This window comes from Acomys minous, assembly GCF_964271855.1.
Source record: "Acomys minous genome assembly, chromosome: 4".
In the NCBI taxonomy this organism is placed as follows: domain Eukaryota; kingdom Metazoa; phylum Chordata; class Mammalia; order Rodentia; family Muridae; genus Acomys; species Acomys minous.
In genome coordinates, this window is record NC_140486.1 from 51,006,836 (window position 1) to 51,031,212 (window position 24,377).

At 42.3% G+C, this 24,377-nt stretch overlaps 1 protein-coding gene across 3 annotated transcripts in view; it reads left to right on the top strand.

Annotated features, from left to right (window-relative positions):
- The window catches only part of BRD8 (bromodomain containing 8), a 47,649-nt gene that overhangs the window by 9,173 nt on the left and 14,099 nt on the right, over nucleotides 1-24,377 (top strand). Inside the window, exons 4-22 of one of the 3 annotated variants that reach the window (XM_084780023.1) lie at nucleotides 1,393-1,442; nucleotides 1,607-1,729; nucleotides 2,964-3,044; nucleotides 3,159-3,223; nucleotides 5,564-5,700; nucleotides 6,310-6,528; nucleotides 6,938-7,082; nucleotides 8,220-8,429; nucleotides 8,796-9,076; nucleotides 9,548-10,000; nucleotides 10,239-10,332; nucleotides 10,533-10,579; nucleotides 11,297-11,511; nucleotides 11,946-12,038; nucleotides 12,203-12,271; nucleotides 12,782-12,959; nucleotides 13,737-13,841; nucleotides 14,246-14,290; nucleotides 20,608-20,886. In XM_084780023.1, coding sequence (XP_084636149.1) covers nucleotides 1,393-1,442; nucleotides 1,607-1,729; nucleotides 2,964-3,044; nucleotides 3,159-3,223; nucleotides 5,564-5,700; nucleotides 6,310-6,528; nucleotides 6,938-7,082; nucleotides 8,220-8,429; nucleotides 8,796-9,076; nucleotides 9,548-10,000; nucleotides 10,239-10,332; nucleotides 10,533-10,579; nucleotides 11,297-11,511; nucleotides 11,946-12,038; nucleotides 12,203-12,271; nucleotides 12,782-12,959; nucleotides 13,737-13,841; nucleotides 14,246-14,290; nucleotides 20,608-20,886 — 2,889 coding nt within the window. The remainder of the gene's footprint in view (nucleotides 1-1,392; nucleotides 1,443-1,606; nucleotides 1,730-2,963; nucleotides 3,045-3,158; nucleotides 3,224-5,563; nucleotides 5,701-6,309; nucleotides 6,529-6,937; nucleotides 7,083-8,219; nucleotides 8,430-8,795; nucleotides 9,077-9,547; nucleotides 10,001-10,238; nucleotides 10,333-10,532; nucleotides 10,580-11,296; nucleotides 11,512-11,945; nucleotides 12,039-12,202; nucleotides 12,272-12,781; nucleotides 12,960-13,736; nucleotides 13,842-14,245; nucleotides 14,291-20,607; nucleotides 20,887-24,377) is intronic. The other 2 variants (XM_084780024.1, XM_084780025.1) reach the window with 2 other exon arrangements.

Here is a 24,377-nt window from a genome sequence, read left to right on the forward strand (position 1 = left end):
TTGGGGCAAGCTGGCTGTCTTGACTAGTTGAAACAAGTTCCGAGCTGGTTGGTGGTGGCGCATGCCTTAATTCCAGCACTTGCAAGGCAGAGGCAGGCAGATCTCTGAGTTTGAGGCCAGCCTGGTCTACAGAGCGAGTTCCAGAACAAGTGAGGGCTGTTAAACAGAGAAACTCTATCTTGCAAAACAAAACAAAGGAAACACAAGCTCCAATTTCTTTGAGAGACTCTACTTCAGAGAATAAGGTAAAGGCTGAGAAAGACTCCAGAGTTAATCTTGGGTGTCCGCATGCACATGCACACACATGTACATATACTTACATATGTATATGAACATGTGAACACAGATGCACATGCACATTTTTTTTTAAGTAGAAGGTGATGGGAAAGAAGGTGAGTGGTTAAGAGCACCTAATACTCCTGTAGAGGACTCAGATTTAGTTCTCAGCAGCTGTATCTTGTGGCTTATAAATACCTTGTAACTCCAGTTTCTGAGGATCCAATTCCTTCTGTGGCCTCTGAGGGCACCTGCAGTCAGATAGTGCACGAAAATTCACATAGGCATACACATACAGACATAAACAGAAAATAATTTTTTAAAGATTTATTTATTATTATGTATACAGTGTTATGCCTGAATGTACACCTGCATGCCAGAAAAGAGCAACAGATCTTATTATAGATGGTTGTGAGCCACCATGTGGTTTTTGGGAATTGAACTCAGGACCTTTAGAAGAGCAGCCAGTGCTCTTAATCTCTGAGGTATCTTTCCAGCCCAGAAAATAAAGTTTTAAGTTAAAAATATTTTAATTAACTATTTTAATATTAATAAAAAATAAAAATTTAATTTATTAAAATTTATTTAATGAAATTAAAATATTAGAAAATTTTGAAAAATTAGGGCTCAGAGTTAAGAGCACTAGCTGCCTTTCCAGAGGTCCTAAGTTCAATTCCCAGCAACCACATGGTGGCGCACAACCATCTATAAAGTGTTACAAACTTTTTTTTAAGAAGTAGTTTTATATGTGTAGGGAGGGCAGAGGACAACTCTCAGGAATCAGTTCTCTCTTACTGTGGGTTTTGGGCATTGAGCTCAGGTTGTTGTGTCTGCAACAAATACTTTTACCTACTGAGCCATCTTACTAGCCTCAAACACACAGTGAAGCTCTCTTTTTTGAGATAGGCTTTCACTATGTATCCCTAGCAGCCCTAGAACTCAGTATGTAGACCAGGCTATCCTTGAACTTGATCCCTTGTCTCTGCCTCCTGCCGTGACCGGCTAACCCACACAATCTTGAGTAACTTACTTTACTACGTCTTACTCTGTTGTTGAAACTTGGAAAGCTTGTTTCTTTCCAGGCTTGCTTATCATGTTTTCATATATTTTTTATAGCATTGTGCCTCTCAGTATTCAGAGCTCTTAGAGACTACAGAGACTCCAAAGTGAGTATAAACCCAGGTACACATCTGTTCTGTTGGGAAGTGTCCACTGTGGTAATATAGAGCAGATGTTATTTATGATTAAACAGTAGAAAAGGGCTCAATAAATACAAGTGAAACAAATGTCCTCTTACTTGAATTTGGATTTGTTGTTTGATTTTCCACAGACGAAAACGAGGTGAAAAAGGAGAGGTGGTAGAAACTGTTGAAGATGTTATTGTCCGGAAGCTGACTGCTGAGAGAGTTGAGGAACTGAAGAAAGTGATTAAGGAAACACAGGAGAGATACAGGTACTTATCAGATAATTTGTGTGTGTTGCAGGGCGAGAGGTGTGATTTGGAAAGACATACAGGGCTGACTTCTGGTACACATGAGAATTAAATTGGTGTTGTTTGTGACGGACTCACTATATTGTCCTGACTGGCCTGAACTCTCTGTAGAGACCCATCATCCTCTGCCTCCATGTATTGTGTGTGATTAAAGGTGTGAGCAGAACCAGCCTCAGAAGAGTTGTGTAAATGACAGATTAAGAAACTTAATCTTTTTTTTTTTAATTGTTGTGCTTAACAACAACAACAACAACAAAAAACCCAAAAAACCAAAAATTTAGTTAATAGATGGGTGGTGATGCCTCACACCTTTAATCCCAGCACTTAGAAGTCAGAGGCAGGCGGATCTCTTGAGTTTGAGGACAGCATGGTCTACATAATGAGTTCCAGGACATTCAGGGCTACACAGAGAAACCTTGTCTCAAAAAAAAAAGAAAAGAAAAGAAAAGAAAGAAAGAAACATGCTAGGTGTGTGGTGCTAACCAGCTATTCCAGAGGTTGAAATGAAAAGGTGACTTGAGACCACAAGTTCAGGCCAACCTGGACCATGTAGCAAGGTCTTGGCTCAAAAATAAGGCAGGGCTGGAGAGAAGGCTCAGAGGTTAAGAGCCCTTGCTGCTCTTCCAGAGGTCCTGAGTTCAATTCTCAGCAACCACATGGTGGCTCATAAACATCTATGATAAGATCTGGTGCCCTCTTCTGGTGTGCAGGCATACATATGGGCAGAACACTGTATATAATAAATAAACCTTTTTTAAAAGAGGAAGACAGACAGACAGAGCCATGGAGATTGCTCTGTGGATTAGAAGAAGTCTGAAAACCTGAGTTTGATCCCTGAACTCATGTAAAAAGCTCATTAGGCAACTCAGTGGCAGAAATGAAAGGGACCCTGTTTGAGTCAAGGTGGAACCAATGCCCCCATCCCAAAAGTTGTCCTTTGACTTAATGTGCTGTGGAATTGTGTCCACCTGTACTTGTACACATACAAACACACTAAAAAACAAAAAGACCAAATCCCCAGAAACAGAGTATGGTGGCTCATACCTGTACTCCCAGCACTTGGGAGACCAAAATAGGAAAATTTCTAAAAGTTTGAGCTTAGCCTGGGCTACAGAGGAAGACTCAGTAAAAACCCAGAAACTTACCCACTAAGAAATCATGGAGAGCTGCTGTTTGTCTGTTTTTGTTTCTATAGGAGGCTGAAAAGAGATGCAGAACTAATTCAGGCTGGACACATGGACAGCAGACTGGATGAGCTTTGCAATGATATTGCAATGTAAGTTCCATTGGTGCTCCATGCCAGTTTGACCAAAAGAAACCTTCTTAGGAGGGCAGTGTGAACTCTGAAGTCGAGCTAGAGCTAGCTAACATACCTCAATTCCTTCTTTAGGAAAAAGAAATTGGAGGAGGAAGAGGCTGAAGTAAAAAGGAAAGCTACAGATGCTGCATACCAGGGTAAGCTGAGTCTAGTGCCTCTGTTAACATGTGGCCACATAGTACTGCATGCTGACAACAGGTACCTGTTTAGTTAGTTGAGTGTGATGACCACTGCGCTCTGAACTTGCCTGTTGGTGTTACATAGCCTGCTGGTTTACATTTACTCAAAACGTACCATGTCTCTCCCCTTCCCCTTCTTTTCCCCCCCAAACATTATTCTTTTTGTTTCCTCTGCTAGGGATTGAGCTAAGGGCCATGTACATGCCCTAAAGTTAGACCTATAGATGGCAGTAAATGAGCAGGCATCCCAGTGTGCTCATAAGCTTTCAAACGCATCAGAAGCCGATGCTTTCATCTTTCTGTTCACCATTTACCATGGTTTCCAGTTGTGGACTGTGGATCAAGCAAAATGTCTGAGGTTCCTGACTGATCTGCCAAATTGTAGAGCAGTTAAAACTTCCTGCTCTAAAGCTTGGGTGTTTTGAGTCTCTGAAGCAAACTAGCAGTAAACAGGAGAAATACACAGATTTGTATGTGTACAGAAGTCTCATAAAAATAAGGTGCCTAGGTAAAAGATGGAGCGCAGTAGTAAACCCTTGCCTAGCGTGCATGAGGCTTAGATTCTAGCACAACAAACAGCTAGAAAGAAAGATTCTTTTTTTTGTTTTGTTTTTTGTTTTTGTTTTTTTTTCCGAGACAGGGTCTTTCTGTGTAGCCTTGGCTGTCTGGAACTTAACTTTGTAGACCAGGCTGGCCTCAAACTCATGGAGATCCGCCTGCCTCTGCCTCCCGAGTGCTGGGATTAAAGGTGTGTGCCACCACGCCCAGCGAAAAAAAAATTGTTGTTAGCTCCATTCTACCAGAATAAACCACCCTGTATGTCTAAGAAGAAATACTTAGAAAATGAGGTCTCTTCAGACTCTCTAGGTCTCCAGTTTACTGGTAGGACTCACAAGCTGGAGAATGATATACTAAACATCATTTAAGAGGGTTTTGCTGTTTGTAGTTCTTTCCCCTCCCCCACCCCCATCCCCTAGATAGAGTTTCTCTATGTAGCCCTGGCTGTCCTAGAACTCACTTTGTAGACCAGGCTAGCCTTGAACTCACAGAGATCCACTGCCTCTTGAGTGCTGGGACTAAAGGCGTGCACCACCATGCCAGCTAAGGTTTTATTATTTTTTTTACATGTGTTTGCTTAGAGGTGGGGCACAGGTGATTGCAATATTGAGTGTATATAAACCAGAGGACAAGTTGTGAAACTTCATTCTCTTCTTTTACCAGGTGTGTCCCTGAGAGTGAACTCAGATCATAAGTCTTGATAGTTTAGAACCTTTACCCACTGAACCATCTCGCTGGCCTTAATTAAGGTTTTAGGACTCAGAGGCCAATAAGAAAGGACAAGCATGGATCTGGGTGTAGTGGTGTACATCTTTAATCCTAGCATTTGGAAGGCTGAAGCAGGCAGACCTCTGTGATTCAGTTTAGTTTATATGTGGGTTCCAGGTCAGCTAGAGCTACTTTGTGAGAGTCTGCCTCCAAAAGAAAAAGGAAAGGAAAGGAAAGCCAGACACTACATGCATGCCTGTAATCCCAGAATTTAGGATGTAGATCCAGGAAGGAGATAGGATCAAGAACTGATCTCAGGGACTGGAGAGATGGCTCAGGGGCTAAGAGCACTGACTGTTCTTCCAAAGTTCCTGAGTTCAATTCCCAGTAACCACATGGTGTCTCACAACCATCTGTAGTGAGATCTGGTGCCCTCTTCTGGGATGCAGGCACACATGTGGGCAGAATACTGTACAAATTATAAACAAATAAATCTTTTTTTTTTAAACAGATGTATTTATTATGTATACAATGTTGTGTCTGAATGTACACCTGATCACAAGAGGGCACCAGATTTCATTATAGATGGTTGTGAGCCATCATGTGGTTGCTGGGATTTGAACTCAGGACCTCTGGAAGAGCAGCCAGTGCTCTTAACCTCTGAGCCATCTCTCCAACCCCTAAACAAATAAATCTTTTTAAAAAAAGAATTGATCTCAGCCACTCTGAGGAGGTGAGGTGAGGGAGAAAAACTAAGAGCTGGCAAGTTTAAGATAGACTCTATGGTGTGAGCCAAGGAGGTCTACTCCTCTAAAGCATAATCTCAAGTATCTGAAGAAGGCACTGAGAAATAGGTAACCCAAGAAGGACCTTTGAAATAATTAGTAGTTTATTTAGTGTGAAAATTGCATTTAGTTTGAAAAATTAAGCTAAAAAAGGTAATAAAACTTTTAATGGGTGCTTCAGGGGATAATAGTGGCTGCTTTCACTATTTAACCCTGAGGATTAACTCTCTGTTTGCTTATGTTCTAGCTCGGCAAGCAGTAAAAACACCTCCTCGAAGGTTACCAACCGTGATGGTCCGCTCGCCTATAGATTCCGCCTCCCCGGGCGGGGATTACCCACTTGGAGACTTGACTCCAGCCACTATAGAAGACGCTGCCCCCGGGGTAAATATATTTGCATTTGTTGAAATGATATGTAAAGGGACAGTATGCCAGCAGAGAGCTGAATGATGGGAACCCACTTCTACACTCTCCTCTAAAATGAGGCTGACCTAAAAGCTAAGGACCTAACAGATAAGGATTCTGACTTTTCGAGAGATAGGTAAACGACTGTGTGAATTATTTGTAAATATGTTTAGTCTTATAAAATTTCTGCGGAAGAAAGATCCATTTCTTTATCAATATAATAGTAATGTTTAAGGAGTTTGAAAATAACAGGTTGAGCTGGGCATGGTGGCACAAGCCTTTAATCTCCTCCCTTGGGAGGCAGAGGCAGGTAGATCTCTGTGAGTTCGAAGACAGTCGGGGCTCTGTTATACAGAGAAATCCTGTCTCAAAAAACCAAAAAAAGAAAGAAAATAGCAGGTTGGATGGAATGATTGGGTTGTGGGTTAGAGTGAGTGGAAGAGAAAATTCTATTGGAGAGAAGTATAGATGGTTTTTGGTTGTTTCCATTCAGCACTAATAAGATAATAGACACACTAACCCATCCAGATTAGTAGGGAACCTTCCATAGTTTGAGAAGTCAGATAAAGGTTCTCTGTTGTCTCTTAGGTAACCCCTGGGACTTTGCCGAGTACCCCAGTCACCTCGTTTCCTGGGATTCCTGACACCCTTCCTCCAGGCTCTGCACCCTTAGAAGCCCCCATGACCCCAGTAACAGATGATTCACCCCAGAAAAAGATGCTTGGACAGAAAGCAACTCCACCCCCCTCCCCTCTGCTGTCAGAGCTCTTGAAGAAGGGCAGCCTCCTGCCTACTAGCCCCAGACTGGTATGGAGACTTCTTTGGGTGTTTGAGAGCTGTGGTGATTTAGTACTTGGAAGGGAATGCCTGGGCCCTAAAATATGACCTGGGGGAAACAACAACAACATTTAAAAAAAAAAAAGCCACCTCCAATAACAACAAAAACAAGAAAAGATGTTCTAGTTAAAGGTTAACTTTAGGGAAAAAAAATTGCATTAAGTTTGACCTTGGATCCTAACGTATCTGAAGGATAATTATTGTGGTTTTCTTCCCCTAGAGAACTCTGGTCACTTAAGTTCTGATCCCTCTATCTTAAATTATTTTCTATGCGTACTAAGTGTAGTTTCAAGAGGTTTGGTTGACTACCAGAACGTTTTTTGGGAAGTGGTAGTAAAAGAGCTTGAGTATAGCCTTCACCTCTGTTCTTCCCTGGTAGGTGAATGAGAGCGAAATGTCTGTGGCTTCCGGCCATTTGAACAGCACAGGTGTTCTCCTGGAGGTAGGCGGGGTTCTTCCCATGATACACGGTGGGGAGATTCAGCCAGCAGCCAGTACTGTTGCAGCCTCCCCTGCCGCCTCAGGTAAGTTACTGCTCTTATTGGAAAGAAAATAGTCATCCTGGATGATTTAAGGCCCAAATGCAGTGTTTAGACTCTGCTTTGGAGATAGTTTTTTTTTTTTTCTTAAATTAAACAACATAGTGTTTGAGATGATTGATCCATGTATGTAAGATATTGATAGCTCTAATTGGCCATAGTATAGGTGATGATGAAAGAACAGTACAGTTAATAGTGAAGCCATTTCTCTGTGGCTTGCAAATTGTGAAAAGATGCCAGAGATCCCTAAGATTATAAAATATGGGAAGAGATTTAGATCTGGGCTTGACTCTCATATCGTTCATAGTGTTGATCTTGTGACCTTGACTAGATAACTTGAAACTGTTTCTATTTCATTAATGTTGGCAAAATTATGGAAAAGATGCTGAAACCTTGGAGATTATAAAGTAAGAGAAAGAGATTTAGAACCAGAGACCTGTTGGAACCTCAGATCTGCCATATTTATTGGATTTGTGACCTTGGAGAGGCAGCTTAGCTAAGAAACTTAGTTTCCTGTTTTACTTAATGGTGGCGTATATTCTTCATGGGGATGTGCTAAAAATTAAATGACATAGAAAATATGAAGCAAAAATAGTAATACAATATAAACAGTAGAGACTGGGATTTGATTAATACTGAGCTTGGGTGATGTACAGCATGCTGAATCTCAGCTTGTCCTCTTTTGTTGTTGTTTTGGGTTTGTTTGGGTTTTTTTGTTATTGTTATTGTTGTGGTTTTTGTTTTGTTTTGAGACAGGGTCTTGATATGGAGTTGAGGATGTCCAGGATTTTGCTTTGTCGTTGTACTCTCTCCTTCCTTAGACTCTTGCCTGTATTACCAGTCATTTTATTTTATTGTTATGACTGCTTATTTTTCCTTAGAGAAAATGACCACCCATTTTTAATATATGCACTGTATAATCTGGCACGTGGGTTCATTCCTAACTTGAAGGAAGATCTTCGGTGAGGCTAAAGAAAATAGGGGTGTAGGCGATAAGCTTATTCAATCGGAATTACTTTCAATCTTTGAAGCTGTTTTTTTTAATTCTTGATTGAGTCCTAGAGTGGCTATTGCTTCTTGTTCATGTGCTTTCTTTCCTCATTTTGTGTACTTCTTTGTTAGGTGCTCCCACTCTTTCCCGGCTTTTAGAAGCTGGTCCTACACAGTTCACCACTCCTCTTCCTTCCTTCACTACTGTTGCCAGTGAGCCTCCAGTTAAACTTGTGCCACCCCCTGTAGAGTCTGTGTCCCAGGCTACCATTGTCATGATGCCTGCGCTGCCAACACCATCCTCTGCTCCGGCTGTCTCCACTCCTGAAAGTGTAGCTCCAGGTGCGTTCCTGACCCACGCCCTGAGCAGCCACAGGACCAAACTTTAGTTAGAGAAAGGTGACCAAGATCATTATTTCCCACCTCAATACCTCTGTTCTGTTCTCCGTAGACCTTCTTTATCCTTGGAAAAACAAGGGTAGGAGTGGGCGGTATTTGTGAGTTGGGTGGGGAAGGTTAAGTGCAGAAACATAAGCAGGCTTGAGATTCTCACTTTACTTTGTAAATAAAACAAGGGAGAAGAAAACATGGACAGAAATAAGGTTTTGACCTTAAGTATCTCCAGCTCTGGTGTGATCTTTGGGTGGTCATTTAATAATGAATAACCTTCTGAGTTGCTTTTTTTTTTTTCCTCCTCCTGTTAATTAGTGAGTCAGCCCGACCCCTGTGTTCCCCTGGAAGCTGTGGGGGATCCACATACTGTGACCGTTTCCATGGATAGCAGTGAAATCTCCATGATCATAAATTCTATCAAAGAAGAATGTTTCCGGTCTGGGGTGGCGGAGGCTCCTGGTGGATCAAAGGCTCCCAGCATAGATGGGAAGGAAGATTTAGATCTGGCTGAGAAGATGGATATTGCTGTGTCTTACACAGGTGAAGAATTGGACTTTGAAACAGTTGGAGACATCATTGCCATAATTGAGGACAAGGTGACTATTTAGCGAAATCCTAAGTAGTTTCCTGGGTGCTACATAGACTGCACCCTTCTTCGTTTCTTTGATTTTTCTTAGTGAGAATTATTTCATTCAGCTGAACATGGTAGCACATGCTTGTCATCCCAGCACTCGGGAGGCAGAGGCAGGTGGATCTCTGTGAGTTCGAGGCCAGCCTGGTCTACAAAGTGAGTCTAGGACAGTCAAGGCTACACAGAGAAGCCGTATCTTGGGGTGGGGGGAAGCAAATTATTTAATTCTGCTTTTGCCTTTTTTCATCTTTGTAGTCTGATATATTTCCCTTCCATCCCTCTTACTTGTTTGCACAGCACAAGTGTCTGTCCACTGTTGCTTCCACTAAATGGTAAAGATAGAAAGCAGCTGTGTATTCAGTGTCTAGTTCTGCACTGTTAAACTGAGGGACTGGACTGCTTCTGTGTTCTCAATCATTTTTATATTGTGGGACAGGTGGATGACCACCCTGAAGTGCTGGATGTGGCAGCTGTAGAAGCAGCACTATCGTTCTGTGAAGAAAATGATGATCCTCAGTCCCTGCCTGGCCCTTGGGAGCACCCTATCCAGCAGGAACGGGACAAGCCAGCACCTCTTCCAGCACCAGAGATGACAGTCAAACAAGAGAGGCTGGACTTTGAGGAAACAGAAAACAAAGGGATCCATGAACTGGTAGACATCAGAGAGTCAGGGGTTGAGATTAAGGTGGAGCCTGCAGAGCCAGAGCCAGGCATGTCAGGGGCTGAGATGGTAGCTGGAGTTGGTCCAGTCTCAAGTATGGAGCCACCAGAACTCAGGAATCAAGACTTAGATGAAGAACCTAGAAGTTCTGCAGCTGGAGAGATTGGTGAGACAGATGGTTCCAGTGGGAAAGGCGATGAGATGGCCCTTTCAACTGTGAAGACGGAGGTATTTGATAGGATTGGGCTGGGAAGAGAAGAGGAGGGCTGTGACTTAGGCAGAAAGTAAGCATTGAGGCACATACCCAAAGCCACAGGCTGCGATTCGTGCTGTGCTCACACTATCCTTCTGTGTCGAGCTTTAAAGCACAAGATGAGTCGGCCTTGGGATGTCTTCAATGGTGTCAGAACTGTGGGAGCTACAGCGACATATCAGTAACTAAAGCACTTACTCCTCTGTGGTTCAGGCGTCCCCTGAAAGCATGCTGTCTCCATCACATGGCTCAAATCCTATTGAAGACCCTTTAGAGGTAGAGACTCAACACAAGTTTGAAATGTCAGGTAAGTAAAGGACAGGAAGTCTGAACTGTTTCTAACTTGAAATCTTTCCTTTGGCTTCTCGGGGATTGTGGGTTATGGGCAAGTAGAGGAGGCAGGCCAGGACAGCATGAAAAGGAAGGAAAGCTGCAGGGAAGGCCATGGTCCACAGGAAGGGGCGGCTGAGGTGCAAAGTCTTGAGGTAGTCTCTCTCTCCTCTGCAGACGCATTGAAAGAAGAAGCAGGGGCTATTTTTGGAAGCCAGATAAAGGTATTTCAGACTTTTCTTTATTCTTGTCATACGATTAGATTTTCCCACAGTTTTTAATGAATTCTTAATTTAAATGAATTTTAGTAAATTCATATCTTTATCTTCTGGTAAAACTGGTGAGGAGTTGGATGACAAAAACTGTAGTGGACATTCTGACCTAATGGGAGTACTGTAGTGACATGTGCTTCCCCTGTGAGGGCTGTAAAGATCACATAGTCCTTTCTGTGTTAATGCACGAGGAAATGACTTGGAGTGAATAGAAGTGCTAGGAAGAGCATATAGGAGTTAGGTTACAATTTAGACTATCAAAAGAGAATCTGGTTTTATTAAAGTAACGTGAAGTGAGCTTGCTCCACCAGAAAAAGACATAAAATAAAACTATTTTTGATAACTTTGTACCCAGAGTCAGAGTTCCTCTCAAGAGCGAGGGGAAAGAAGGAACGCATCTTAGCTAGGTCTTAAGTAAGTAGCTTTTTTTTTTTCTTCCTTTTTTCCTTCTTTTTAAAAAGATCCTGAGCTGTATTCTTTATCCAGGTTCTAAAGTTGTTTACTTTAGTCAGTTAAGTAGAGGGTAATGTAAGTGATAGAGGGCTCAGCCAAGAAAATCGGTGTGAGGCCATTTCTAGAACTGATCTAGCCCAAAACAGATGCCATTTCATAGTGAACTTACTAGGTGGCTTTGCTTGCGTTTGTTAACTAATGCACACTGTGTCTAAGGATGCTCCGGGTGAGGAGGAGGAGGAAGATGGAGTCAGTGAAGTAACTAGCATAGAGGAGCCTAAGGAGGAGGATCAAGGAGAAGGATATTTGTCTGAGATGGATAATGAACCCCCTGTGAGCGAAAGTGACGATGGCTTTAGCATACATAATGCCACACTTCAGTCACACACACTGGCAGACTCCATCCCAAGCAGCCCTGCCTCTTCACAGTTGTGAGTATCTGTAATTCTTTTTTTTTTTTTTTTTTTCTTCCTTCATTTTTAGTCAGGGTCTCATGTACTCCAGGCTGGTGTTCAACTCAAACTGTGTAGCTGAGGGCGATCTTGAACTCCTGGTCATCTTGCTTATTGTTAGTAAGAGTGCTGGGATTACAGACAGATTACCACTGTGCACAACTGTGCCTTTCCACACAGACACACACACACCCATGTGGGCTTGTGTGTGTGTGTGCATGCACGCATGCATATATACACGCACACTTGTTTTTGAGGCATTGAGCCAAGAGCCTTTTGAAGCATTCTACCATAGAGCCACATTTGTAGCCTTAATTTTACTTATTTTTCCTTTTTTGGCTTGAAACAAATAGTTTGAGAAACGGGACTTTTCCCCCACTTAATGCTTAGTAGCGCTCTTGTGTCTGTTTCAGCTCAGTGTGCAGTGAAGATCAAGAAGCAATTCAGGCTCAGAAAATATGGAAGAAAGCCATCATGCTTGTATGGAGGGCTGCAGCAAATCATAGGTGAGCTGGCATACCAGCTCCTTATTGTTGGCTTAGAAAGTATTTGAGTACACTGTGGGATTGCTTATATGTTGGTGTTGGTTCTTAGTACCTTCTGCCACACAGAGTAAATTCTCTGCTTTTGTTTCTGGAGAGTTAATAATAAGCCTATTCTTTTTGGACAGGTATGCCAATGTGTTCCTGCAGCCTGTTACAGATGACATAGCTCCTGGCTACCATAGCATTGTACAGAGGTAAGCCATGGTCCAACTTTTAATTTGTGTAGATTTAAGTGAATTTTTGCCTTAGGTAGTAAATTTAAAGCAAGGGTGTTGTGTTTTGTTGGGTTTTTATTTGGGGTGGAGGTGGGGATTGTTTGGAGACAGTCTCGTTATATTATAGCCCTGATTGGCCTGGAACTCTGTGTAGACCAAGCCAGCCTCTAGCTCACAGAGCGTGAGTAATCCTTGCTTCCGCCTCCTGAGTGCTGAGATTGTTAAAGTCTGGGATTCAATTGTTAAACCTACCGTTGCAGTGGCTATACTACCATTAATAGTCTAAAAGAACTAACACCTTTTATTACTTTTCTTGGTGCCTGTCATGCAGATTGGCTTTTGGGGGAGTTGAATACATGCTTTGGGATAATGGGTTGGCATTTGAATTCTGGTTCAGACGTTGAAGGACTGTATAATAATACAACATTCAGAAATCCGAGTGAATCCTCCTCCCTCCATGGCCAATCACCCTATTTATCTGTCTTTTAGGCCTATGGATTTGTCAACTATTAAGAAAAACATTGAAAATGGACTGATCCGTAGCACAGCCGAGTTTCAGCGTGACATCATGTTGATGTTTCAGAATGCTGTTATGTACAATAGTTCAGACCATGATGTCTATCACATGGCAGTAGAGATGCAGAGAGATGTCTTGGAACAGATCCAGGTACATTGAGGCTCGCTTTTGTTTCAGTAGGGATGAAAGGAGGGAAGAATTTGTATTGATGACTTTTACTTGTAATAGGCATCAGGAATACAGGTAAGTAATTTCTTTTCTTACTGAAGTTGTATAGATTTGATCAGTTTGATAGAAGAATTGTGATACAAATTCTGTCTTGGGCAAATGAACTCGGTTTTTGAAGGTTTCTGTTGCTGCTGCTGCTGTTCCGCTCTTGTTGCCAGGGATCTAAGCTAGTGCTTCCCCCCGGGCTGCACAAACACTGTGCCACTCAACTGTGGCGTGCCCACCACAGCAGGCTTGTTCATGTTAGGAGCAGCGCCAGGCCAGCACTGTGCACTATGTCCCTAGCCCCTTTGAAGTTTTTAAGTCAGTTTTTAAAAGGTTGGTGTTATTTGTTAGTTACATTAAATGTTCTGACCCATGTACACAACCAAGAGTAATGCCTGTTTATTACAAGTAGTCTACTTCAATCTTACAGTTGTATATCACATACCCTTTGTGATGTTGACTTTGAGAGGATATTGTATCTTTAAGTTTGCCAAGTGACTTTCATTGCTGAAAGTTCTTTGACTTACAGTATTTTATTTAAAAGCTACTTTTCACTCTAAATTTTTCAGAAATAGCTAGAATTAGCCTTTTAGTAAGCCAAAAAGTATTGAATAAAAGAGTACTGTATAAGTTCTAGGCACAAAACCTGAAGTATGTTAATTCCCTCCTACTGGATTGGATCTTTATGGCCCCCCGTTTTTCTTCTCCCTACAGCAATTCTTGGCCACACAATTGATTATGCAAACATCTGAGTCTGGAATCAGTGCTAAAAGTCTCCGGGGGAGAGACTCTACCCGAAAGCAAGATGCTTCAGAGAAGGTGAGCAGAGCAAAACGCAGTTCAAAACACCCAGAGCACCTTAAGTTATTCTAATCCTGCTAACCTTCTGCAAGCCAGTGTGCGCACAGGTGCTAGAGTGGTGGGTGCTGTGACTAGAGGCCCAGTTACATGGGAGGAAGTCTAAGCTGAATGAGTGAATTACTAATCCTCTGGGAGAGTGCTGTCAGGGTGGGGACGAGTTAGCTCACACTGGTTGAGGACTGTTAGTTCTTGCTCTAGAGTCATATGTCCAGAAGGTTGTGGGATCTCTTTCCTCTTGTTCTTGAGTTTTAAAATGTCTTTGTTTTGTGTGTATGGTACTTTTGTCTCTGTCCTGAGGTTTGGGGTGCTTGTGGCTGAGAGTTTCTGTGGAACCTGATCAGTATTTGTTTGTCCTCTAACAGGACAGTGTCCCCATGGGCTCTCCTGCCTTCCTTCTCTCTCTCTTTGTAAGTATTGAATGGCTGCAAGGGGTGATGTTGCCAGAAAGATTCTCAGCTCCTGCTGGGCCTGGGGGGCAGAGGGAAATCCAACATACAGACTGTGGCAATATCTTGAAATTCTTTTTATCCATCGAATAAGAAACTCTGCTCTTCTGCATTCTGGTCTCTCTGCATGTGAGTGTGTGAGTGTGTGTATGTGGGGGCTGGGAAGAGACTATTTGTAAGATCACTGGGCTGAAATATGAAATATTCTTGGAGTAAAAGACTTAGCATGCACCTGCTCCTCATTTCTTTTTTCCACCTTTTACCAATTCTTCATGTGGAAGATAGCTCAGAACAGCAGAGCTGGGTGAGATGACTCAGTGGGGAAAGGCACTTGCCCTGGGAGCCTGCTGGCTTGAGTTTGATCCCCACACCCCCCACTGAAGGTGGAAGGAGAGTACTAACTCTAGAATTGTCCTCTGAAGTCCACATGCACCACACTCAATAATAGGAATTCTTTTGAAACATTTTTTTTAAAGATCTCAGTAGCAGTGACCACTGGTTACAATAATAGCTGGTTGAGTTCTAGGTAAACATAGTAGATCTAGCCTAAAGGCTTTTATTCTTTTGTTCCATGAATTTAAATGACTGACTGTTCGTGGTAGACCAGTGAAGTAAGGGAAAGAACATACTGAAAAACTACATCGCTCTTACGATCACTGGATAACCTTGAGGGTTATTTTTCTCATCTATGTGGTAGAAGTAATAATGAGTTGAGGGACAGGATCTTGCCCACAGGATCAAGGAATGCCTAGTGTCCAGAGCAGTACCCTGTCTCAAAGCAGCAGAGAGTACTAGAGAGGGGACTCAGAAGCTAAGAATACTTGCACCTGGGTAGCATCTGGGTTGGGTTTCCAGCAACCACATGGTGGCTTACAACTGTCTCTTAATTCCAGTTTCATGGAATCCAAAGCTCTTCTCTGGTCTTCACAGTCACTGTACACTTGTAGTGCCCATATACACATGTAGGCAAAGCATTCATACGTATAAAAGGAAAATACGTCTTTAAAAAAAGAAGATGAAGAAGAAGAAAATAAGAAGATTGAGATTCCTATCCAGCCTACCTCACAGGGATGTTGTGAGGATAAAATAATTTATGACACTAACTTGGAAAAAAAGAATTAAAATGTTACACAAATGCAAGGTGTTATTTCTATTTTTACTGTTGGGTATTGGCAACTTACATTCTAAAAAATTTGTAATCCTTGCATATTAGAAATGCAAAAATGGTCCGGCCCAGCAAGTGTTCACTAGTTCATCTTACCTGTAGACCTGTACCACAAACAGAACACTGTGATCTCTATTCTTTCTTATTGGCCTGCAACAGTGACTCTGGATCCTCATTCGAGTGGCTGGCTATTGCAAGGCCAGTTAATAGGATCTTTTACCTATTGAAGACAGCAAAGTTTTGCACAAGAGGAAGGAGCTGGGCTGCAGGGAGAGAGCAGCAGATGGAAAGAAGCTGATTGTCGTGCTCTCATGGAAAACAACTGTCAGGAGGTGCTAGGGAACTAGTGCCAGGGTCAGGCTGCAGGAAAGGCCTTTCTTGTAGGGACCAACAACTGGACAGGTATGTTAGCCAAGAACCTCACTATCCACTGCCCTTCTGCCTCTCCCATTTTTCATTTTCTCTGCCTAGTTCTTTACACATAATTTGAGCCTGGAAGGGATGACTGATAGTCATTCTGTGGGATCCCAGGTGAATTTTGAGGGCCATGAAGAAAATAGTCTTAACAGTTGCACTCACAAAATGCCAGGTGTTCTTTTAGCTACTCTGTGAGTAACCAGAAAGTTCCTTCCGCCTCATCCCTCTGGTATTCTCTGCAGATTCTTCCCCCCCCCCCCCCCCAAGAAATCAAATTCCCAGCATTCCTGTTGTGCTGTCTCTTAGTATGTAACCAGCTCACTCATGTTTTCTCCCTTTCTTTGATGTTGTCTAGGATGGGGGAACCAGGGGACGTCGCTGTGCCATCGAAGCAGATATGAAGATGAAGAAGTGAATACTCCTTTTGAGCCGAACCTCAAATAGAAATAAACAAGATATTATAGCTTGGGCTTGTGGGCTCAGTTCCACACTTGATCTTAGTCAGAAGGCTGAGAAGCGATATGAGCCCAGAAGTGGGGGTTACAGAAGAGGAGGTCTCCAGGCCAAATGGCATGAGTTGAGAAAATCTCTTTTCAGAGAGTCGCCATAGCACAGTTGCTCGTTTTAGGGCAGAGATCATGGGCTGTGTTAATGCCCTAATGTGTAGCTAGCAGCTTGTAGCGAATTTGTACTGTCTTGTGAAGTATACAGATTTTTTTTAAAATAATAAACCTGTGAAGTGTGTGTATATAACAAACAGAAGGAAAACTCTGGCCTTCGGTGTGTCCTTTGTGTGAGGTGTGTTTTCTTTACCATGATAACTGATCATATGTGGGATAGGAGTGTTAGAGCTGAGAAGTGCAGCTGCCTGCTGCAACTGAGGAGAGGTAAGTAACCAAGAGCGGGTTCGTAATTAGTGTTTTCAAAGAGTTCATTGTAATAGGGACAGTTTGACAGGGCTTTCCTTGAATGGGAAATGTTAGGTTTTTCAGGATCTGGTTCATATTAATTCCTTAAAGATTAGACCATGGAGAAGGTGGCAGAGTATGTCAGTCCTGCCTTTGTCCGTGCTGTCAGTCTTCCTGTAGGCAGAACTCTTGTGTAATATTCTTTTGTTTTTTGAGGTGGCGTCTCCCTAAGTTGCCAAGGCTAGCCTAGAGCTCATTATCTTTCAACTTCCCCAGTAGTTTGGATTGCAGGTGTGTGTACCACACTGAGCTAAAAGTGCTTAAAAACAAAAACAACGTATTGTTCAATTGAGGTAAAAGCTAATCTCTTGAGAGTCAGGAGGTTTAGGCTGGGAATATATTTTGGTGGTATAATAGTACATACAGCTCTTGGCTAGTGTCCTTAGTAATCCCCAGTGCTGGGGAAAAGAAATCACTTAAAAGCAGCATGGTAGCTCATACTAGTAATCCCAGCACTTGGAAAGCTGAGGCAAGAGGACAGCTGACAATTTGTGGCTAGCCTAGGCTATAGAGGGAGACCTTATCTCAAAGCAGTGTATTGGTGGGGCCTGCGTCGTGTCTCTGGGTTCAGGCACATGCTACCATGCCTGAGTTTAATCTCTGAAAACAGCCTTGGTGGGAGGAAAGAAGTGGCTCCTGCAAGTTGTGCTCTGACCTACATGCAGTGGCGTGTGCATTCTCACATGTGTGTGTATGTGATGTATGTGTATGTGTGTGTATATATATACACACACACACATGCATGTGTGCACACACAAATGTAATTTTTAATGTGTTAAGATCATATGACCTTGGTTTTACCCTAACTTCTGTTACTAAATAATATTCAGCAATGAAATCAACTAGGATGAGCCTTTTTAAAAATATACAAAATCATAGTAGGGCATTCTTTAGTACTATCTTGAGGAAAAAGATTTAAGAATATGCTTAAAACCAGGTGTAGTCGTGCATGCCTTTAATCCCAGCATCCCGAAAGCAGAAGCAGGTGCTCTCTGAGTTCGAGGCCAGCCTGGTCTACATAGTGAGTTTCAGGCTGGCCGGGCCTACCTAGTGAGACCCTGTCATTTAAAAGATGTAAACAAAAGGATATGCCCAGAAGTCAAAGATCTTAATGGCCTAAAGGGGGAACTGTTTTGAGGGCTTGGGATACATGTAGCTTAGGATTTAAGGAGGATGCCTTGGGCTTTATTTCTAGCTTTCACACACCGTTGTGATAGGAGCCTGTAGTGCTGGCACTCAGCAAGTAGATGGAGGAGGATCCCTTCAAAGGAATACTTGGCCACAGAGCAAATCTTAGGCCACTCCAAGATATACAAGACCCTGTTCAAAAATGTAAACTTTGTTAAGCGTAGGAAGATTTTGAGATGATAGATTCCCTGAGTTCATGAATTAGAATAGTTAATAGGTCTCAAAGCAGTCCACAAACTGACATGTACTAAAAGCATCAAGGCACTAGAAGCTGGAAAACTGCTAGGCATGGTGATGCCGATCTTTAATCCCAGCACTCCAGAAGCAGAGGCAAGTGAACGTCAGAGTCAAGCCACGGTGGCCCACATAGTGCCAGACCAGCCAGGGCTGCGTGGTGAAACCCTGTCCAAAAATGTTTTTAAGTTGGAAAAGTTTGTAGATAGAATATATTAAAAGATAAATCTTTGGTTGGACTTGGCAAGGTAGTAACTGTTGGGGACAAAAACAAGGAGACATGATTAGGACGTAATAATTAGGAGTAAAATGCAAATGAGACGAGGCACTCGTCCTAGTGGTGGAAGCTACAAGCTAGTCATGGTGGTGCAACTTCATTTCGGTGAGCACGTGTGAAGCCTGAGTAGAGTTGAGTTTGAGGACATAGTAAGACTCAAAAAGTGGGAGGGTGGTATGGGAAGGCGGAGAGCATGCCCTGCTCTTCCTGAGGACTTCATCAGTTCCTGGATCATCAGGCAGCTGACAACAGCCTGCAACTCCAGCAAGTGAGGACCCAGTGCTTCACAGAGCTGTATATACATAAACAGTATTTTAAAATCTTTTTTCAAGAAAAATCAAGGGAGCAGCTTGAGCAGAGAAAATGTTGAAACTTTACACGAATTAATGACAAAGCAGAAGACCAAGAACTCAGGAAAAAGAATCTGTAGAAAGCTGTGCCTAGATGCTAGGGATGTTGCTAGGTCACCTAGCATGCATGGAACTCTGGATTCTATTGCTAGCACCAAATAAAGCCAGGTCATTCGCAGCTACCTACTGAATGTGAGTCCAGTCTACATGAGACCCTGTCTTTAAAAGAAAAAAAGAAAAGAAAACAAAAAAAAAATGTAAGGAACAAGACAAGGTGGTTAAAACATTGTTTTGGGCTGGAGAGATGGATCAACACAAGTGCTTTCTCTTTTTCCAGAGGATCTGAGAGTGATTCTCAGCACCTACATCGGGTAGATAACTATCACTTGTAATCCAAGGGATCTGATCCCTCCCTCTTCTGGCCCCATGGCATTCACTCATTCATACAGTCACCCACCACATAAAAGTAATCTTTAAAAACTCCAAATAAATGAATGGACGAATGAAGGAGTCAAGTGTTTTTATTCTGATAGATGTGACCAAAATGATGCCAAAGGTAACCATGAGTGTTTTCAAACTGATTAATAAGTTAATAATAGAATAAAATTAGTATACAGAGCATCAAAGGACCTCCTTATGGAGATGGCTTCAAATGTGGCAAACGAGCCACTGGGCAAAAGGTCCTCATTACTACCACAGACAGAACTCCGCATTAAAAAAAAAAAAAAAAAAAAAAGGACAAGCTTGGATGCAGGCAGAGTTGACAGCCAAACTCTGCCAAGACAGGGTAAGCAAGTCCTCAATAGTTCCTGCCTCACAAATATGTCTGTCAGATATATTGGGCCAGAAGGCTGAAGAAGATGCCTTAACGTTATAGAGAGTTTTGGGTGACTATTCAGATAGAAAACTGTCTCTGTCATCTTTTCATTTGGAAAGCTACTAACCTGCACTGCCGGCATACTCAGATAATCAAGTTTACTCCTTCTCAAGTCTCTGAAAGAGTTGAAGACCAGGTAGCTTAGTTTTACAATGAAGCTTAATTGTTTAGGGGTTAAGATGTTTTTAAGTCTAGATAGGTGTTCTAAGTTGATGATGACAATATGTGATGGAGATTGATTTGCATTCAGAAATTTAGATGCACCAAGATAGGAAAGATGTCTTCTTCAAGGCTGTCAAATACAAATAGCCAAAACACTAAGAATGTAACATTTATATAATTCCTGATTGTGTCACGGTTCTTCTTGCCATAGGTAATCTATTGTATATATGTGTAATAATATAAATGTATATGTACAAAAATAAAATAATTTTTAAAATTGGTATGTAATGAGGAAGATCTTTTTATCCTCAAGTTTGCCTTGTGGATGAATTCATGGGTGATTTGTGTGATAGAGCAAGTGTGTTAAGCCAGACGTGTTCTAACTTTTCCTCTTCTTTTGGAGTATGAAGAAATCAAAGTTTTAAAATGGGGTAGTATAAACATAAAGTTATTTTTATCTAAAGGATAAACTTTTTATCTAATGTCTCCATTAGCTGGCTTTTATGCCTCCTAATGGATAGACATTTCTGGACCCTTCTATGAACTTGAAAAATAGAGGTGTATTGGGAGTATTGATTTGAATGAATTTATTTTGTTTTAGTTGAATTAATTTAATGCATTTTTTTCTGTGTGTTCACAGGCAGGGTGTGAGTGGGTTTGGCTGGATTCTAGACAAGGCTCTCCTGATGACCCTGAGTCCAGCAATGACTGCAGGTCCCTCTTGAGCTCTTGGGACTCCAGTCTGGACCTTGACTCGGGCAGTTGGAGGGAAGCTGAGGGTGCAGATGCAGAGGCTGAAGAGCTAGAGGACAGCAACCCAGAGAGAGAGTCTAGTGAGTTTCTTGTGGACGATGTGGAGAGTGAAGGACCTCAGGAGGAGGCAGGACCAGACACGCACCTCCTCCGGTTCCTCTCTGAGGTAATGATGCAGCTATTATTGCCACAGCTGGAAAGACCAAACTATACTTTTTTCCCCCTTTTCCTTTTGTTCTTTCCTTTTCCTTCCTTTCCTCTCCCCCCTCCCTCCCCCACTCGCCTTCCCATCTCCCTTCTTTTTTTCATTTTGAGATCTGGTCTAGTTACTTAGTCCTGGGAACTCTTGAGATCCTTCAGCTTCTGCTTTCCAGGGTCTGGCATTTTCAGGCGCTCACCACCATGTCCCACTCATTTTCTTTTCTTTTCTTTTCTTTTCTTTTTTTTTTTTTAACCAGAATGCTTATCCTTGCATGTTCTTACTACTCTTACTATTGTTTAATGAAATGAAAGCTCAGGGGCTGAAGAGATGGCTCAGTGGTTAAGAGCACTGATGCTCTTGCAGAGGGTTGGAGTCTGGCTCGCAGCACCTACATCAGGATGCTCACAAATGCCTGTAACTCCAGTTCCAGGGGCCCCAATACCATTTTCTGGCCTCTGAGGATACCCACATACATGTGTTATAACTCAGAAACATATACACACCCTCACACACACATAAATAAAAAAGAAATCTTTTTGTATGTATGTTTGTTTGTTTGTTTGTTTGAGATAGGGTCTTACTATGCAGCCTTGGCTGTCCTTGATCTCACTCTGTAGACCAGGCTGGCCTCAAACAGACCTGCCTGCCTCTGCCGCCTGAGTGCTGGGAGTAAAGGTGTGCACCACCACACCAAGCAGATAAGAATAAGTCTTTAAAAAAATAAAAACAAAATACAAGTTCCACTGTGGCAAGAGCTGATTGATTGCTATGCTCCTAGCACTTGGTGCTGATATAGAGTATGCACCAAATATGTAATTTGCAATTAATTGTCCCAAATCCTCAGGCTTTAGGGCTCTAGGTCTTAGGGAGTAGAATTTTTATATGCAAGGCTGCCTTATGAATATGCTTGCCATTTGTTCAAGAGCCATTACCTTGGCTAATGGCTAAAGATGAGCAGATTGGGACAGTGAATTTATATTTATTCTGCAACTGAACATATTCAAGAAAATTACATCAAGTTCAGCACTGCCACTTCTGTAAGAGGAATAGATTTTAAGTTTTCTAGACATCCACTCCCAATTAATCATAATTGATACTTGAGATTACAAACTATACTATAATCTGAAGCAACTAATTCAGTGCCTTGGATAAAAAACTTTTTAACACTTTTTTAAAAAGATTTATTTATGTATACAGTGTTTTGCCTACATGGATACTTGTATGCCAGAAAAGGGCACCAAATCTCTTTGTAGATGATTATGAGCCACCCTGTGGTTGCTGGGAATTGAACTCAGGACCTTTGGAAGAGTAGACAGTGCTGTCTGTAAACAGTGCCCTGCCTGCATGTATACTTTTAGGCCAGAAGAGGGCACCAGATCCCATCCTAGGTGGTTGTGAGCCACCATGTGGTGGCTGGGAATTGAACCCAGGACCTCCAGAAGAGCAGACAGTGCTCTCAACCTCTGAGCCATCTCTCCATCCCAATCTTTGATAAAACTTAATGACTGAACTGAATGGTTTAAATCTGTTTGCCATCTCAGGCTTAGACTGACAGTGTGAGCATGTGCCACTTCTGATGTATAGATGCTGGTTTCCACTCTGTTCTTGTGCATCTAATAATAAACTCTAATTGAGGGTAGCTTATTTAATTAGGCCATTGTGCCTTAGCAGCAAAGAATGAAGGGAAAACTATTGCCCTTCATCCTGTACCAGGCAATGGGAGGGAAGGGAAGTGGAAACCACAAAAGTGAAAGAGGAGCCCTGAAGGTGGAGAGTGGGTGGGTTTGGCTGGATTCTAGACAAGGCTCTCCTGATGACCCTGAGTCCAGCAATGACTGCAGGTCCCTCTTGAGCTCTTGGGACTCCAGTCTGGACCTTGACTCGGGCAGTTGGAGGGAAGCTGAGGGTGCAGATGCAGAGGCTGAAGAGCTAGAGGACAGCAACCCAGAGAGAGAGTCTAGTGAGTTTCTTGTGGACGATGTGGAGAGTGAAGGACCTCAGGGGACCAGCTAAGCTAGACTTAGACTCAGTGGCTGAAGTGAAGCTACTGAGAGAATGCAGAAAGCCAGAGGCAGCTCCAGCTCCCACAGATAATTGTGCCCTAATGGGGCTGCCCACAGAGAGTCTTCACAGGGAGGTGAAGCAGAGTGCCTAGAACACATAGCTTAACCCCAGAGAGATAGCTAGACTTCTTGTGTCCAAAGTCTGGCTTCAGCACCAATTTTAGCCAGTATGCTACAGGATATTTAGAACCTCTGTTTTCTCTACTCCAAACATATTAGTGTGCTACTTTGTAGGGCTTTTTGGGGTGTGAGATTTAAATGTAGGAAATCAGCCAGACATTGTGGCACACCCCTGTAATCCCAACAGTTGAAAGGCAAAGGCAGGAGCATCAGAAGTTCAAGACCATCTTTGGCTACACAATGAATTTCAGACTAGCTGGGCTACATGACACCCTGTCTCAAAACACCAACGGGGCTGGGGGTGAACTCGACTGATCGATTTGCTTGCTTAGCATCCATAAAGTCTGGGGTTTGATCCATAGTACCAAATAAGAAGAGTGTGATGTTCCACACGAGTAATCACAGTAGTCAAGAGGTATCAGCAGAAAGGTCAGATTTTTGAGGATCTCCTCAGCCGCACCTCAAATTCAGCTTGAGGTAACTAAGATTGGGTTGCAAACTGACAGATGAGAAAATTGAGTGGTTTTAGTGATGCACACCTGTAGTCCCAGCTACTCAGGAGGCTGAGATAGGAGAGTCATTTGAACTTGGTGGTTGAGATCTGCCTGGGCAAGAGAGTAAGACCAGTCTCAAAACCAAAAAATAAATAGCCAAGTAAGAAATTAAGGGCCTCTGGGATGCTTCAGCAGCTAAAGGTGTTTGCTACCAAGTCTGAAAATTCAAGATTAATCCCCAGAACCCATATGATGGAAGAAAAAAAAAACTGACTGCTGAAAGTTGTCCTCTGACTTCCACATATGCTCATTCGTGTGTGTGTGTGTGTGTGTGTGTGTGTGTGTGTGTGTGTGCTTCCTTGCTATTTCACTTTCCCAGTGTTGTCACTTTTATCCTAACATTTGTTTTAGCCCTAACATAATCAATAAATTTAGAATCTCATTCTTAATATTATCTGGCTGGCTATAATAGCTAACTTTAATTTAAGAGCACAGGTGGTAGTGAAAGGTTGTTTTTTGTTTGTTTGTTTTGTTTTATGTTTGTTTGTTTGTTTGTTGTTTGGCTTGTTTTCCTACAGAGGTCAACATCAAACTTAGAATTGAGTAAATACATCTTCTCATTTTGGGTCAAATTTTTATTTATTTATTTATTTATTTATTTATTTATTATGTATACAGTGTTCTGCCTGCATGTACACCTGCAGGTCAGAAGAGGGAATTAGATCACATTATAGATGGTTGTGAGCTACCACATAGTTGCTGGGAATTGAACTCAGGA